This window comes from Saccharomyces kudriavzevii (assembly GCF_947243775.1).
Source record: "Saccharomyces kudriavzevii IFO 1802 strain IFO1802 genome assembly, chromosome: 8".
Classification (NCBI taxonomy): domain Eukaryota; kingdom Fungi; phylum Ascomycota; class Saccharomycetes; order Saccharomycetales; family Saccharomycetaceae; genus Saccharomyces; species Saccharomyces kudriavzevii.
The window spans coordinates 239,788-256,010 of NC_079279.1; the positions used below are offsets into that span (position 1 = coordinate 239,788).

The window sequence follows — 16,223 nt, forward strand, 5'->3', positions numbered from 1 at the left end:
GATAGTGGACGTGGGGAAGAGGAGACGATGTTTGTGGGTGAGAAAAAAAGCTTCTTGATAGAATACCAATTGTTAACAGTGTCAGGTAAAGCGTGGAGTTGACGTTCTTTTAAAGTTATTCACCGCTAGAATACGTGAACTTGGCTCATTGACTTCTCTCCGATGTGCTTCTCGTTTATTTCACATTATTTGGTGATGAATGTTTTCTTTTTTAGTTCACTGTTGGAATAATCGAAGAAATCGTCCGAAGAGAAGAGATTTACTCCGTTTTGATTTCGGGCAATGCATCAGCGAAAACCATTAGAAAGCAGAGGGTAATATAATCGCTAGATACAAACAACGCCCGTCAAACTATCCAGCGTTACCTTAATTGACCTTTCAGCTTATTTTTTCATTAGTAAATTTTCTTTCTCCTTTATTTATATAAATTTTACAGCATTTCTCTAAAGTATTGCAGCATTTCGTGCTCCGGAGGAAATAAAACCTTTTCCCGGAAGCTCGCTCGCTAATCTTTCATTGAATACCCAATTTCTTCAAAAACATCTTTGATCTTACATTGCTTCTCATCCGCAATAATTTGAGCCAACCGTAGGCCAGCGTCCCTTAATTCATTGTATTCCTTTAATTCCTTGATGTACTTTGAGGAAACCTCTTTTGGTGTTTTAGTACTTGAATATCTTCGGTTAGTATCACAAATTGAATAGATATTATTTAAACAACTAACGTTTCTGTGAGGAAAGATGGATACGTACTTTTTTTTTTCAGCAGATAACCGTTCGAACACTTTGATCAAAGTTCCGTTCATATTTTGATAATCTTTTATCTGTTCTTGCTTTCTGTTCAGGTTTTTGTCCAGATATTTCATGTTTCCACGTTGGTTTGTCTATATAAAAACTGCGAGAAGTTCCAATTCATAGTTAAAATCATTTATTTTCTCAACTCAAGGCATTTATAAATTACAGAACAAAATAGCCGCCATTAGTTTGGACAACTCCGTTTACTATGATAACGAGAAATTTGCCGCTGACGTCGGTGTACGGTAGATACTATTATTACATAAATACAAAAAGGAATATAAAAAATGCTATTACTATGTATTCTCGGCGTTCTCCTTAATGCTGTCCAACATATTCCTAATATGGTTGATTTGTAATTCTGTTATTTCAACGCTGTCTGCCAATTGTTGCAATTTGTGTCCGTTAACGTTTCCCAGTATAGCATGCTTTTGAGGTAATACACCACTTCCTCTATCATTTATCCAGTCCCAGATATCGCGTTCACTTCCAATAATAGGGTTGCTATCTTGTGCGTAATTCATATTTGTTTTCTTCTTGCCAGATGATATGGTATTCTCATATGAGCTATATAGTGTTCCAAAACTGGGCACATAACTATATTCTTGACCGTCAATGAGCAACCTTCCCGGTTTGATGATTTGAAGATTATGCTGACCTTGAAAAAAGAAAAGCCTTGAGAACCAAAAGCACATGATGATCATACCCAGGATCAAAACTAATTTCTGAGGATACACAAAAATATCCTTAAGAATATCCCAACTCAAAATATTTCGAACAAAATTCAAAGCATACGTCAAAACATCCTTATTATTGCTTGTCTCATGGTCTTGAGAGCCTCTCCGCTCAATATTATTATGAATACGTTTATGCTTGTCGTGGCTCTTTGTTCTTTTTCTCACGACTTTTTTACTTTTGGCAGCGTAAATGACGTCCTTTAATTCGGATAGCATACAATCAATAGAAGTTTTCTGGCCCTCAATGGATCCTTTTTCAATCGCACTTTTCAAAAATGATTTGCTTGCCCAGTTGATTTTTGTTGTAACAGTCATGTTTGTAGTGTCACGTTGTCCCCAGCATAGATAGAATTTGCTTTCCACGGTGAAGCTGTTGCCCGATGGAACATCGGGAGTTTTCGTTGTTTGAATTACTGAAACGTAGCTGTTGATATCCATGTGCTCGATGGTCTCGGCTAATAAACATTTTGTTTGTTTGGGCCCGATAGAGTTGTTCAATTTTTTAGTGTACTCATAGTGCCTTGTAGCGCCTTCAGTCAATGACGGTGAAAATTTTGGTATTACGTCCAGGTTAACATTGTTTTTGTCTCTAGCGATAACCTTAGCCATGTATCCTGTGTTCGAACCAAATAATAATTGGACCACAGTCCCTAATGGAGCAGGTAAATTTTCATTTTCTCTTATAATTATGTCATCTTTATCTTTTTGAATATTCGGTTTAGTGGGTGCGTGAGAGTTGGGCTCCATTTTCGGTAATGTTGACACCGCGAGAGTGCCCTCTTTTGAAGACTTCTTCTTTTTGATAGCAGGTCTCGTTGAAAGGGTATTTATCTGATCAATCAGTATCTTCACTGTGTCCCCTATACCATCAAAGGTACCCTTCTCAATGGCAGTCTTGATTAAACTCTTCCCTGTCCATTCAACAGAGGCGTATACCTTTAATTTTGTTTCATTATTGCTTGCCCATGATAAAAGGTAAACTGTTCTCACATAAAATGAGCTTCCTGAAGGAATATCTGGAGTTTTTGTCGTTTGCAGAACTTGTACATAATCTTCCAAATTAAAATGTTCCACGGTTTCAGTTATCATACATTTGGTCTTACTAGGGCCAATGGCCCCAGGCGTTGGTTTGACATAAGAGTAATCTCTTTTTGTATTTTCAGAAACCGTAGGTGAATCCACAAGAGCGGGAATTGATGAAATATCATAATTCTTTTGCGCTTTCAAAATTGTGGTGATATAACTAACATCTTTACCAAATAGAATATTTACAACTTTTCCCAACGGTGTGGGTATTGTTGATTCGTTAATCAGTTTTTCATTGGATGCTGGCTTGTAGATCGCTTCCGTACTTGTGTGTTTTGGTGGACCCAGTGGAGGGACTCCTGTGCCAGCAGACAAGTTCGCAGCGCTACCTGAGCTTTGAAAGAGTACGGGTAAATCTTCCGGTTTTCCTACGGTGACACTCGATGTCATGTCAGTAGAATCGGTGATATTGTTGTCGTAAAAATCGTCATTTTCATCATCGTAATCATCATCATAATCGTCATCGTAATCATCGCTAACAGAATTTGAACTGCTATTTATACTTGTGCTGTTACTGCGTAGCCTCTTCCCCAAAATAATTTGGTTCCATACTTCAGTAATTAGGTCATATGTGGAGTCCCTGGAGGTGAAAGATGCGAACGTATATTTTGTATGCAAAGTGTCAATGACGATTCCATTGGGAAATATCCCCGCTGTAGCCTTTTTCTCTATCTGAACGATTGTCTTGAATGGTATGAATACTGTGCTTACCCAACCGAGAATATTCGAATAGAATCCAATATGTCGATCAGATATATACATTCTGCCTTGCAGAAGAATATCTCTTGACAAGGCACAGCTGTGATCCAAAATCAACCTTTCATTGGGGCTTACGCCAGAGTCTTTGAATATTGCGTGAAACTCTGAATTCTTTTTTTCGCTTGCATATTCTACACCTTCTATTTCAACATTGAGTGGTCTATCACTTTCGTTAGACGGTTCAATGATGTTGACGGGGGTAGATGAGACGCTTTTACTAGAACTTCTTCGTAATGCTGAAGAGGGACGAGGGTTCGAAATATTAGGTTTTGGTATTATGGTTGAAGCAATATCGGTGCTATTTTTTACCTTATTCAATGAGTATTTAATTGCCGTGGAAGGAAGCACTTTCATTCCCATACTAATGCTCCCTGGAGAAAATGACCTCCTGTTAAGAAACTTCATGGACATCTCCCTGGGTTCGCGTTCTTCATCATCCAAATCGTCACTTACTAACCCATTAGAGGAATTGAAAGAAAATCTCGTTTTAGGATCACGTAAAAGATCATTGCTGCCGTTTTGCTTATCATTCATCGTATTAACCATGGATTTTGCTCTTCTTCTAGGCTTAAGGCCATCTGTTGTAGAGGAAGTAACTGCCTGCAATTTAGAAGGGTACTTCTTTGGGCCAGGCTTCCTTTCAAGGTTGTTTTTATCAGTATCGTGCAAGTTGCCGTGCAGTGGCGGGTTATTGTCGCCAAACGGTTCGTCCTTCGATAATGATTCGGTTGATGCCGTTTCTCCCCCTTCAAGGGTTATTTGAGAGTTGCCAAAGTGCTCTAGTTTTAAGTTTCCAATACCAGGAAGAGATTTGTCATGAGAATGCCGAGTGGGTTCGAAAACCACATTCTGAGCCATATCACTCGGGCCCTTTTGAACCTTGCTCGAAGATGTATCTTCCCCTGAATTTGAATTGGGAGACGAACTTGAATGAACATGGCTTTTAAGATTCCCAAACGGAAACTTAGATAAAGGCGACGGTTTACTCTTGACCCCCGTCGTGGCCGTTTTTGACTGCTGGTTTACTGGGGTTGATGATGCGGATGCTGCAAGAATATAGTCCAAATTTTTCAATAACGGGCTGTCGCCTTCTTGCTGCGATTGAGCCTTTCTATCATCAGTACTCTTTTCAGTGAGTGGTTTTGATGTATGAGATGAAATTTTTTTTTGGTCCCTCGACTCATTCTTGGAAGATGAGCCGTCATCGCCCTCTTGTACATTTATTTTGGGAATGTGGCTTAAAGCATTATGAGCAAACGAAAGAAAAGTTTCAAAGGTAGTGTGTGCATGATGACTGTCTGTAGTGTCCTTTTCAGCGCGATTAGTGGCCTCTTCTCGCCTTTCGTTTGTCGGCTTTTCCCCCTCCATTGTCTGAACAGACAAGCTTTGCATGGAATTTGAATTTGATTCTGCACTTCCATCCTGATGGCGACATTTCAATGACCCTGGCGTCAAGCTCGCATTTGTTTTTTCCAATCTATTTGTCTCCATAGGATCTATGACGATAGGGATGTTAAACACACCTTGACTAGGCGCTAGGGAAGAAGCTGCCTTCTGGGATGCTTTGGTCGGAGACTCTGTAAATGTTTCAGGCTTGAGCAACGACGAAGCATCCAGACCTCCGACGACGCCTTTAGATCGTGCAGCATCGACATTACGGTCTGCGGTTCTAGCATAGTCTTTTTCCGGGCGCTGGGCCCCATTCGAGAAAGTGCGATCCTTCTTGTCTTTACGTTTGAGTTTTAGTTTTCTTAACAAGTTGCTGCCCCAACTGTGTTTCTTTCTTGGATTTTTGGACATTACTGCTTTCTTTCAACCTTACTGATAGAGAATATAATATGCCGTATGAACCACATATAGTAGTAATTTAGCAGTAATATGAGATTACTAGCAGCAGGAGCAAAACTAATTTAGAACGGCAGTCTATCGAAACAGACAAATATTTGGTATTGAAAAATGCTAAGAGTCCGAACACTTGTCCTTCCCCACAAGAACAGGATCCCAACAAGGATTCTTACTACTCAATTCAGCTCCTGCAAGGGTTATAGTTAGAAGTGCTCTTGCCAAGGTACAGGACCCCTAAGAACTACGCCGGTCCGTCGCGGCCGTCGTTCTCCGCGAAAATTTCCTTCCAAGAGGAGAAAGGGCGATCTTTGCCACATGAGGCCAGCCATATTTGGGTGGAGAACTATCTGACTTTGGAGCAACACAAGCGGCGTTATTGTAATGATTACAATGTTATATTGAGTGGGTACTTTTGCGTTGGGGTGCATACATGAGCAATAGGGAAGGCAAATAAAATCCTTGATCGGCCTATTATTAGACATGCCAGGGATCTAAATACCATCGCTTTCAACGGAGCCCACAGCAATTTTTCAGAGATGAGCTAAACAGAAGGGTATATAGACGATGCCTTTTGAAATGCGTAGAAGTATATGTTGGTTAGCAGCTTTTTAAAAAAATTTGACAGACATATATATACGTGATAAAGAACTGGAAAAACATGGAAGATATTGAGAAGATAAAACCGTACGTTAGAAGTTTTTCGAATGCGCTGGACGAGTTAAAGCCAGAAATAGAAAAATTAACATCGAAACCGCTCGACGAACAGCTGCTGCTACTGTCTAATGAGAGAGCTAGGCTAGAACTGGTCAACCGTTACGCGTATGTCTTGAGTTCCTTGATGTTTGCCAGCATGAAGGTGTTGGGTGTCAGAGACATGACTCCCATACTCAACGAACTGAAAAGGGTGAAATCATACATGGATAAAGCTAAACAATATGATAATAAGATATCCAAATCTAATGAGAGGTCGCAGGCGGAACAAGAAAAGGCTAAGAATATTATATCCAATGTCTTGGATGGTAATAAAAACCAGTTCGAACCCTCCATAAGCAATTGCAATTTCCAGGGTAAGCATACGAAATTCGAAAACAATGAACCGGCGACCAGTACAGTGACCAAGATTATTAGCAATACTGAACAGATAAGGAAGTCGAGCAATAAAAAAATCAAAAAGCCGGACAGAGTAAACAAGAAAAAGGGAGGGAAATAGAGATGTACTGATAAATAACCAAAAAAATACTCAAAAGGCAATGTGAGAACACAATTCTAAAAAGGATTTAAAATGGTTTGAGCATATATATATATATATATATGTATATCAATTTTAAAATTCCTTGAGATAATGCGTGTATATGCTATTCTTCTAGTTGGCAGTAAACACTTCTATGTACACTGTGTACATTGGCGCTACGCAAGAGTGCAGATATATAAAGAAAAAAGAGGTTTTCGAGAAAGTCCTCCAAGCTTTACCATCAAACAGCATACGCGCTTAGAAGTTAAAACGCACGATAATGGTACGCTAATAAGAAAAAGCTAAAATGCATTCCAGAAGGGAAAAAAAAGGTTAGAAAAACAAAGAGACTATATTCACTTAATCTTGTTGTTGTAAAATTAACCAGTTATTCTTATATTGCTCCAATGATCCAACCATCTCATCTTGAATAGTAGACTTTCTGCCGGCTCCTAATTTCTTATCATGAGTGGGGCCCGTGTAGGTTTGAGCATAGATCTCATAAGGACCAAAAATCTGTCTTTCATCAGGAGAAGTGGATGATGACTCGTTGCCGTCGCCATCCATCTTACCATGAGTCATTTTGTCACTTTCTCCATCATATTCTTCATCTTCAAAAATTATGGCGTCATTGTTGGAGTCTGCGAATACGTCTTCATTTTGTAATGCAATCGTAGTGCTTGAATGGTTGCGTGGTAATAAGGGTTTAGGAAAACCAGCAAACGAGTTTTTAGCTCCGGGTGATGCGGGCATCTTCTCAAGTGGCTTATTCATATGCAGTGGGTTGAGTTCATTGACGCTGGAACGTCTTGAATTATAAGATCCACCAAAATTAACAGAATTATGTGAAACTGACAATGTAGCCTCGTTACTTGTCTTCATATTCAAGGGCGGTGGTCCTTGAATTCCTAAGTTGAAGCTCTTTCTATGATGAGGTGGAACATAAACCCCATTTTTGAATTTTTGCTCCAGACTGAGTCTACGCTCCTGCTCCTCTTCTTTAGAATCAGATGAGTGCAAATATCGATTGTTAATGCTACCCGTTAAAATAGGATCAATTGGTCCGGAAGATAAGTTTAAGTGGGCTTCAGATGATGCAGGTGATTTTAGTAAATCAGGTAGTTCATTAGATTCATTATTGTTGTCATTGATATGCAATGGTGTTGCTAAAGAAGGTGGAATATATTGTCTGTGATAGTGATTGGTACCATGGGCAGTGCTGATATTGTTGTTTTGATTGTTGTTGACATGGGTAAAACCATCACTATGAGCGCTTGTCGTTGTATGTGGCAAGCGATCATTCATGGATAGATTGTCCATGCCATTAACAAAATCATGATCACTTTCTTCAAGAGTGAATAACACATCGTCAGAATCGTGATCATCCTCGGAATCCATATTATCCTGGTTACAATGATCTTGATATGAAGGCTTACCATTTAAAACAGTGGAAATATCCGGAACAGTAGGTTGTGGAACCCTTAAAAGATGATTGGTAGGACTGACATGATGATTCCTAGCATTTGGTGGAATATAAGCACCCGGCGAATGTTGAACTGTAGCGGAACCACGTCTTGCATAGTTGCCGTTGGTAGAACCATTATTGTTGTGGTTATAGCTCATACTATATCTTGAAAGTGGCGATTTACCAGTATAACTGGAAGAGCTGGGTCTTCTATATTTGTTGAAGTTTTTGTTCCAACCTTTTATATAACCATTACCGCTGTTATAGTTATTATAATTATTTCCATGGTTGTTGTTGCTGTTGTTATTGTTGTTATTATTGTTGTTATTGTTATAGTTACGATTCTGCTTGTACTGTTTACTATTGTTGCTAGAAAACCCTTCCATATACCTATTCTGGACACTTGGAGGAGTAAAAAAATCTCTAGTGTTGAATTCATCCTTTGCCTTATAATCATGGAAGAAGTTGTTCATATGAGTATTAGGTGTTGGTATGCCAAGAGGTTTCCTTGATTTTTTTAAAATTTTACTTTTCTTCCTATCTTCAATGTTTACTGGTTTGAGATATTGATTGTCGGTTCTCCCATACTTATTGCGCTTCTTGAATTTGAACTTAGGAGCAGATTTTGCTCTTTCGTGAGGAGCTAGCGTCGTAGTATTATAACTTTGGCTGAAAATTTTCTGTTGTTGAGCGTACGGTTTCTTAAAGAAACCATTAGCAATATTTTGAGTTTGAGGGGCATCTAAACGTCTTCTCTCATTTACCGTATTGAAATTGAAGTCTTTTTTGAATTCTGGTTCTGACTGTTTGTCACTCGATGAGATAGGAGTAGGTAATGATACAGGCGCAGAGGAAGGAGGAACAGGTTGAGGTGGCACGCTATCGTTCATGGTTTCTTCATAACCTTCATCCAAATTATTATAGTACTCATCATCCAAGGTGTATTCGGATAAATTCTGCAGTTCACTTCTCATCATGTCCAAATCTCTATTAGTAGGATCAATGGTTAAACTATATCGTAATACTTGAAAGAAATCATAAGCCATTGTTGAAAATACATCAAATAAAGCTTCTCTATTAGCAGCGAAATAACAAAACGATTTGTCCGATTGATTGGCAATACTAAACGGATTCTTGTGAAAAACGATGTTAACAAACACGATACCCATAGCCCATAAATCCACTTTTGCGCAATCATAAGGTTCCTTTCTTTCGTTGATATCCAAGTTGCTTTCAAATAATTCCGGGGACATGTATCTTTCACTTCCGACATTTCTATCCATGGAAGTTTTATCTGTAGTGGCCAACCCCCAATCTGTAAGCTTGATTGTCCAATCGATTCCAGAAATTAAAATATTTTCTGGTTTTATGTCACGATGGTATATGCCTTTATTATGGACGTATTCGATGGCATCCATAATTTGGGTAATAATATGAGTGATTGACTTAGTTTTTTTGGGAACAGCATCAGCTTTGATCGCCTCATATAGATCACCGCCAGAACAATATTCCATGATGATATAAGAATCAAAAAAGTCTAGCAGTGACGCGATATTTTTGTGTCTACCAATTTTCGTTTGGACGTCGACTTCATACATGGCTTCAAGACAAATGTTGTTAGATAGTCTCGATTTCACTTTTGAAGAAATCAAAGATTTTTTATGTTTGTACAGTTTGTGTTTCTTCTCTCTGCTCGACCCGTTATTCTTGGCGACATCGACATTATTGTCTCCATTTTCATGGCAATCAGTGTCAACTTTAGTGTCTTCATCATCGTCGCAATCAACACAATTGTCATCATCACCATCATCGTCGCGCTCTTCCTCAGGCCTTTCATACTGACCATCGTCTTCTAGTTTGAAAATATATTTGACCGCAACCAGTCTTTTCTCCCTAACATCTTTAGCTAATGACACGTAACCATATGAACCTTCACTGATATCCTCTATCTTTTGGTACCGATTGTTCAAGATACCTCCTTCTTTATAAACTTCGTAGTCCAAAGTCATCGAGTTTCAAAGGAAAAAAGTAAGGAAAAGAAGAAAACAAAGATATCACAACCCCAATGTATTCTCTTTCAAAGTTGAAATTCTGGATTTTAGAATTTTTTTAAGTTTTTTTAAAATTTTTCTATTTTAGAGTAAATGGAAGTAAAGTGAAAAAACAGTAGGACTGAAAGAAGAGAAAAGGAATATGCAATCTATAACGACCTGTAATTTTAATGCGGTACAAGGGCGAAGTGCGTTTCGATTATTTTTTCTTCTGGAGAAAAATATAGAGAAAAGAACTATCCTTTAATTTTTATTTTTTTTTTGTTGGCCAAATAAGTTTTGCGATACTAGATTGGAGAATTATAATCAGAAAACGGTCCCTCCTTGTAAATAGAGCTGTATTTTTTTGCTGATACCGCTGTATTTTTGATGTCCCTTTTAAAAACTATAGGTTTGGCTTAATATTCTATTTTCTATTTCCTTCTTTGTAGTTCTTTTTGGGCAGAGAACAATATCCGGGTCACGTGCAAGTCAGATAAGCATGCAAAGATAGCCTAAGAAGATTTCAAAGTCGAATAAATTAGGGGATTGAGGTCAGTTGAATTATTCTTTGCAGATCGAGGGTGCGAGAATATTCTGCGGACGCCAATAAACACTCTTGATTGTGTTTTTATAGTAGAGGACACTTGAGACTGTGTAAAATACGCTCACCAAAAAAGGGTTCGTTTGAGATCAACAAACTAAAGATAAGGTGAGTCAGAAGAAAGAGAGGTAAACGCTGTTACTGGATGCGTGAACTTTGTGTAAAATGCTAGTAATAATGAGAGGAGCTTGGGCTAGATATGGTTTGCTGTGGAATCTTGAGAGTTCTTTCACGTGCTGTGGTCGGCCCGTCTATATAGGAACGGATTACTAGATAGATAAACAAATAAAAATTTGTCTCGGAAGGGGTTTAGAACGCCGGGCTGTAACGACGAGGGTAACGGTACAAGTTTTGGACGTGGAAGCTGAAATGGACAGCGTATGGCCACACGTTTGGCATCTCCTAAGACCAAAGTGAGGCTGTTATGCGCAATGGTGAATTTATTTAGTGTCCCTATGCCAGTAAAACGGATGTTTGACGCATTTCCCGTGCAGGTGTATCCTGCGCAAGCAGACAAGGACAAGACCGTCACATTTGAAGTACAGCGCAGGTCCTATGCATTCGCAAAACGCAGTGATGAGGATTTGGAATTCACTGTAGAGGACAAGTACACGCTAGGTGTCTACAACGTTTTTTCAGAGGCTACTACTGGGGCGGTGCTGGCTACAGATCCATGGTGTTTATGTGTTGAGCTTGCACTGTGCCAAAAGAATGGTCTACGCCTGCCCACGCAATCACAAGAACGAGGGACGTCTCATTATTGTAGCCATGAATTGACGGTTCTCTCTCGTCTATGCAACCCTGACGAGACTTTGCCCATTCTGGTAGAGGGATACAAGAAGAGAATCGTGAGGTCTACGAATGTCATCAACGAAACGATGAGGTCACGGTTGCTTGACGATTCTGAGCAGCTTATGTATCATATGCTGTTGGATACGGTTCTGTATGATTGTTGGATTACCCAAATCCTTTTCTGTACTTCCAATGCACAATTTATGGAATTGTACTCTTCCCAAAGAATAAATGATTCAATATCTACGCCATTAGACCTAGAAAACTCTTTATTGAATAAACTGTCCGCCAATAGTTTGAAGATGTCTTTGTTACAGAGGAATAAGTTTCACTTACGTCATCGGGAAATTGTCAAAGGTATGCACGCCATTTATCACAACCGACATAATACCATTAATGAAAAGAAGACTTTGAATGTGCTGTTCGAGAATAGCAAGCGAGTCCTTTCGGACTTGAATGGTTGCTTAAGAAGCACTGATCAACCAACTCCCTTAAATCTAAAGATCGCAAGCTACATTCTTTGTATAATAAACGTCAAAGAACCCATAAAGTTGAAGACTTTTGTTGAAAGTGAGTGCAAGGAGTTGGTGTCCTTTGCGCAGAGAATCCTGAATAATTTGGTTCAGTGATAGCCTGTATATAGACTGTGTATGTATACGATATATAATCAAGTCCCTGTGTATGTAAATATATCAGCGTTTAGTTTTGCAACATTTTGAAACGCATGTTTCATTTCAGCCAGCTCGTTTCAAGATGAAACGAACCCCGCCGACCGTTTTTCTCTCATTGGAAAAAGTGAAACAGATAAAGACTGTTTTAAAAGAAAACAAATTTGCAACATTGTAGATATATCAGAAACTAGTAGAAAACGAGTTGAAAAAGATTGAACAACTTTTCGCGGTCAGGTCTCGACACCATAAACCAAAATACTCGTACGCTACTTTTTCCCGCACATAGTCCCACCAACTTCTGTTTTAACAATTGAACACCCTCCCTTTTGGTTGATTTTTTTTATTCATACCATTCATCGATTAGGAAAAAAGGCAATAAGTAAGCAGTGAAGCTTGTTTTATAAGTGTGTCAAGAAAAAATTAAAGTGGATACACCAGCTTTTCCTATAGGATATCTCGTGGAAAAAAATATACTCTTACATCAGAACCATTTTCTCTTTTACCGACATTGTCTTGTTCCCCCAGGATGAAAGTCCAGTTGACCAACAATAGAACAGAGGAAATTTTAAAGGCTCAGACAGATAATGAAAGTGATGAAGTGAGCAAAGCTACGGCAGGTGAAGTTGAGGAGTCACTAAGACTAATCGACGATCTAAAATTCTTTTTAGCAACAGCGCCCGTAAATTGGCAAGAAAACCAAATTATAAGGCGATACTACCTAAATAGTGGACAAGGTTTTGTTTCTTGCGTATTTTGGAACAATTTATATTATATCACAGGCACTGATATTGTCAAATGCTGCCTTTATAGAATGCAAAAGTTTGGGAGAGAGGTGGTTCAAAAGAAAAAATTCGAAGAGGGTATTTTTTCAGATTTGAGAAATCTTAAATGCGGTATAGATGCCACTTTAGAACAACCAAAATCAGAATTCTTATCATTTCTATTTAGGAATATGTGCCTCAAAACTCAAAAAAAGCAGAAGGTGTTTTTCTGGTTTAGTGTGGCACATGACAAGTTATTTGCTGATGCATTGGAAAGAGATTTGAAGAGAGAAACTTTGAGTCAAACTTCTACAACCAAGCCCGTGAATGAACCTGCTTTATCATTTTCATATGATTCTTCTTCCGAAAAGCCTCTCTACGACCAGTTGCTTCAACATTTGGATTCTAGAAGGCCGTCAAGTACAATAAAGTCTGAAGACTCGCCTACAAAGCTAGAGAATAAGAACTTCAAAGATACAGACTTGGTAACAATAACAGCTCAGCCACTTTTGGGTGTCGATCTCATGGATGATAATAGGCCAGAATCCCCCCCTCAAATCGATGACTTTACCCCTCAAAAGCTAATCATAGAACCAAATACTCTAGAGTTAAACGGTCTCACAGAAGAGGCATCCCACGTCCTACCCAAGAATGTTGCTAAGGATAGAGACGAGGAGGATTTTCCTCTTGATTACTTTCCTGTGTCCGTTGAGTATCCCACAGATGAAAATACGTTTGATCCGTTCCCTCCACAAGCTTTTACGCCCGCTGTGCCTTCCGTACCTATTCCGTATGATAACATGGGGGATAGAGATTCCATGCCCGTAAATTCTCTTCTCAATAGATACCCCTATCAATTATCGGTGGCACCTACTTTCCCAGTACCGGCGTCTTCATCAAGACAGCATTTTATGACAAATCGGGATTATTATTCATCCAATAATAGTAAAGAGAAAATGGCATCTCCCGGCGATTCTAGTAGTTATATGAAGTATGACGATCCACCGGTGGATTTCGAAGAATCCCGACTAAATGAGAACAGCACGAGTTCCAAATCACATAATTCCAGTCAGCAAGCTAAGCAACATCAACTATATTCAAATAACTTCCAACAGTCTTATCCAAATGGCATGATTCCAGGATATTATCCAAAAATGCCATATAATCCTATGGTAGGAGATCCTTTACTTGATCAAGCTTTTTATGGTGCGGATGATCTTTTCTTCCCCCCAGAAGTTTGTGATAATAATATGTTGTATCCACAGACAGCAAATTCTTGGAATGTTTTGCCCCCTCAAGCTATGCAACCGGCTCCAACATATGTTCCAAGACCATACACACCAAACTATAGATCGACACCAGGTTCGGCCATGTTCCCATATATGCAGAATTCAAATCCAATTCAGTGGAACGCCGCAGTTTCACCATACAGTTCGAGAGCACCGTCTACTACTGCTAAAAATTATCCTCCTAGCACGATATATCCTCAAAACATAAATCAGTATCCACGGCGAAGAACTGTGGGAATGAAGGCTTCACAAGGAAATATTTCCATAAATAGTAAACAATCTATGAGCAAGTGCGCAAAAGTTTCAAAGCCACTGCATATTAAGACAAGCGCCTACCAGAAGCAATACAAAATCAACTTGGAGGCCAAAACTAAGCCAAGCACTGCCGATGAAGATCCCGCTCGTTCGGATAAGCGTAAAGAAATTTCGATGCCAACACCGGATTCAAATTCATTGGTGGTTCAATCAGAGGAAGATGGAGATGATTCTCCAGAGATAGATACAAGTGGAAGTTTCAAAAAAAATCTTTCTGATGCAGCATGAAATGTAATGCCTTTTTAAACTTCTAATATAAAAAAAGTAAATCAAAGATGCTGGCCAGAATTTAGTATTAAATAATACTCAGGACAAAATAACAAGGACAATCTGTTTTTCAATAAACAAACTCAAACAAACCTAGAGCAAAACAAAACGTAAGAAAAGCGCAATAAAATGTAATAAAATGTAATAAAATGTAATCATGTCAATGACAAAAACAATAAATACCATAAAAAAAGTTAATATAGTACCACTACATATGTAATCTCACTGATGTCACATTATGTGATAAATATCATCAAAACTATGAGGCCTTAAACATGACTTTCAAAATGCCATGCTTACTTAATAATTAGGCCTGTATCTACATAGTTTTTTTGATACTTCTTAAAACATCACTTTTGCTTTTGAAAAATAGGCAAGGGCATCGGAAAATTTTTCCACTAAGAAAAAATGGGAAGTGCCAATTATATGGAAAAGTCATCAATCATTTTGACAGTTTAAGGTTGCAATCAAAGAAGAAAAGCTGTGAAGACAAGTCTCAAAATAAGCAATGACAAAATCAAGAAAGCAAAAGCAAAAGAAGAAAGATTTTCTAAGAAAAAAGTTGAAAGTTGGTAAGCCGAAGGAAAAAGCAAGCAATGCTACCGATACTTCTTTTGTTTCCAAAACCATCTCCATAAGAAACCAACATCTAGACCAAGATCCGCATGATCTGACGAAACGATTAACGCTGTTAAAACATCATAACATCAATGTTAGAAAAGAGACTCTGATAAAGTTCCAGAAATCAATACCTTCCATAATAAATTCACGACTTATGACACCACTGCTCACTCAAAGTATACCGTTAATTTGCGATGAATCGCAGCAAGTACGCCAGGGGCTAATCGACCTTATAGACGAGATAGGTAGCCGTGATGCTGAGATTCTGAAATTGCACTGCAACATTTTTGTCTTATACATTAATATGGCAATGACCCATATTGTTACGCAAATTCAGGCGGACTCCACAAAGTTTCTTTCTCACTTGTTGAAGTTTTGTAGCGATGAAGTAGTAAGAAAATCTTGGGTTAAACTTCTCAATGGTGTTTATGGAGTTCTTGGTTGGGGCCAAGTTGGTAAAAATGAAAGTGCAAGTGTAGTACAAACAAAGAAGCGAAACGCTAAGTATGTTAGTATTCATCTCAGTGCCCTATACACACTTGTTGAATACGGATGTCAAGATGAATCTGCCAGGGGTGACAACGACGCAGCACAGTCTTTGGAACACACCAGTGAGTTACGAAACCCATATTTAATTCCTGAATACCCTCAGCCGTTTGAGCATTTGAAACTGTTTACCAGAGAACTGAAAGTCAAGGATGCAGCGGCAAATGGAGCCAATGCTGCTCTATTGTCGTTGGCTACACAAGACATCGATACTCGTAGAGCTGCTTTCAGCGAACAATTTCTGCCCATAGTACGCAAACAAATTGAAATCATCATTAAAGAAGGGGGTGAGTGCGGTAAAAGTGCAAACAATCTTAAGAAGCTGCTTGCAAAAGTCTTCGACTAACATCCTTATTGAATTTATAGCGTGTAACTTATAGATACATTACTTTTATTCGTTACCCTCGCGG

General features: G+C 38.7%; 7 protein-coding genes across 7 annotated transcripts; 4 read left to right on the forward strand and 3 right to left on the reverse strand.

Annotated features, from left to right (window-relative positions):
* Positions 1-505: 505 nt before the first annotated feature.
* On the reverse strand, positions 506-865 carry SAE3 (Sae3p; the record flags this gene model as incomplete). Its single annotated transcript, XM_056228457.1, has 1 exon — positions 506-865. One exon carries the CDS (start codon positions 863-865, stop codon positions 506-508), a length of 360 nt encoding a protein of 119 aa, XP_056088177.1.
* A 225-nt stretch (positions 866-1,090) lies between these two features.
* LAM4 (Lam4p) lies at positions 1,091-5,176 on the reverse strand (the record flags this gene model as incomplete). The annotated part of the gene is made up of 1 exon (XM_056228458.1): positions 1,091-5,176. One exon carries the CDS (start codon positions 5,174-5,176, stop codon positions 1,091-1,093), a length of 4,086 nt encoding a protein of 1,361 aa, XP_056088178.1.
* A 703-nt stretch (positions 5,177-5,879) lies between these two features.
* LRP1 (Lrp1p) lies at positions 5,880-6,431 on the forward strand (the record flags this gene model as incomplete). The annotated part of the gene is made up of 1 exon (XM_056228460.1): positions 5,880-6,431. One exon carries the CDS (start codon positions 5,880-5,882, stop codon positions 6,429-6,431), a length of 552 nt encoding a protein of 183 aa, XP_056088179.1.
* A 381-nt stretch (positions 6,432-6,812) lies between these two features.
* On the reverse strand, positions 6,813-9,926 carry KSP1 (putative serine/threonine protein kinase KSP1; the record flags this gene model as incomplete). Its single annotated transcript, XM_056228461.1, has 1 exon — positions 6,813-9,926. The coding sequence occupies one exon, from the start codon at positions 9,924-9,926 to the stop codon at positions 6,813-6,815; it is 3,114 nt and encodes a 1,037-aa protein (XP_056088180.1).
* A 1,056-nt stretch (positions 9,927-10,982) lies between these two features.
* SAM35 (SAM complex subunit SAM35) lies at positions 10,983-11,972 on the forward strand (the record flags this gene model as incomplete). Its single annotated transcript, XM_056228462.1, has 1 exon — positions 10,983-11,972. The coding sequence occupies one exon, from the start codon at positions 10,983-10,985 to the stop codon at positions 11,970-11,972; it is 990 nt and encodes a 329-aa protein (XP_056088181.1).
* Positions 11,973-12,540: 568 nt separating this feature from the next.
* On the forward strand, positions 12,541-14,607 carry STE12 (homeodomain family transcription factor STE12; the record flags this gene model as incomplete). The annotated part of the gene is made up of 1 exon (XM_056228463.1): positions 12,541-14,607. The coding sequence occupies one exon, from the start codon at positions 12,541-12,543 to the stop codon at positions 14,605-14,607; it is 2,067 nt and encodes a 688-aa protein (XP_056088182.1).
* A 547-nt stretch (positions 14,608-15,154) lies between these two features.
* IPI1 (Ipi1p) lies at positions 15,155-16,159 on the forward strand (the record flags this gene model as incomplete). The annotated part of the gene is made up of 1 exon (XM_056228464.1): positions 15,155-16,159. The coding sequence occupies one exon, from the start codon at positions 15,155-15,157 to the stop codon at positions 16,157-16,159; it is 1,005 nt and encodes a 334-aa protein (XP_056088183.1).
* Positions 16,160-16,223: the final 64 nt, after the last annotated feature.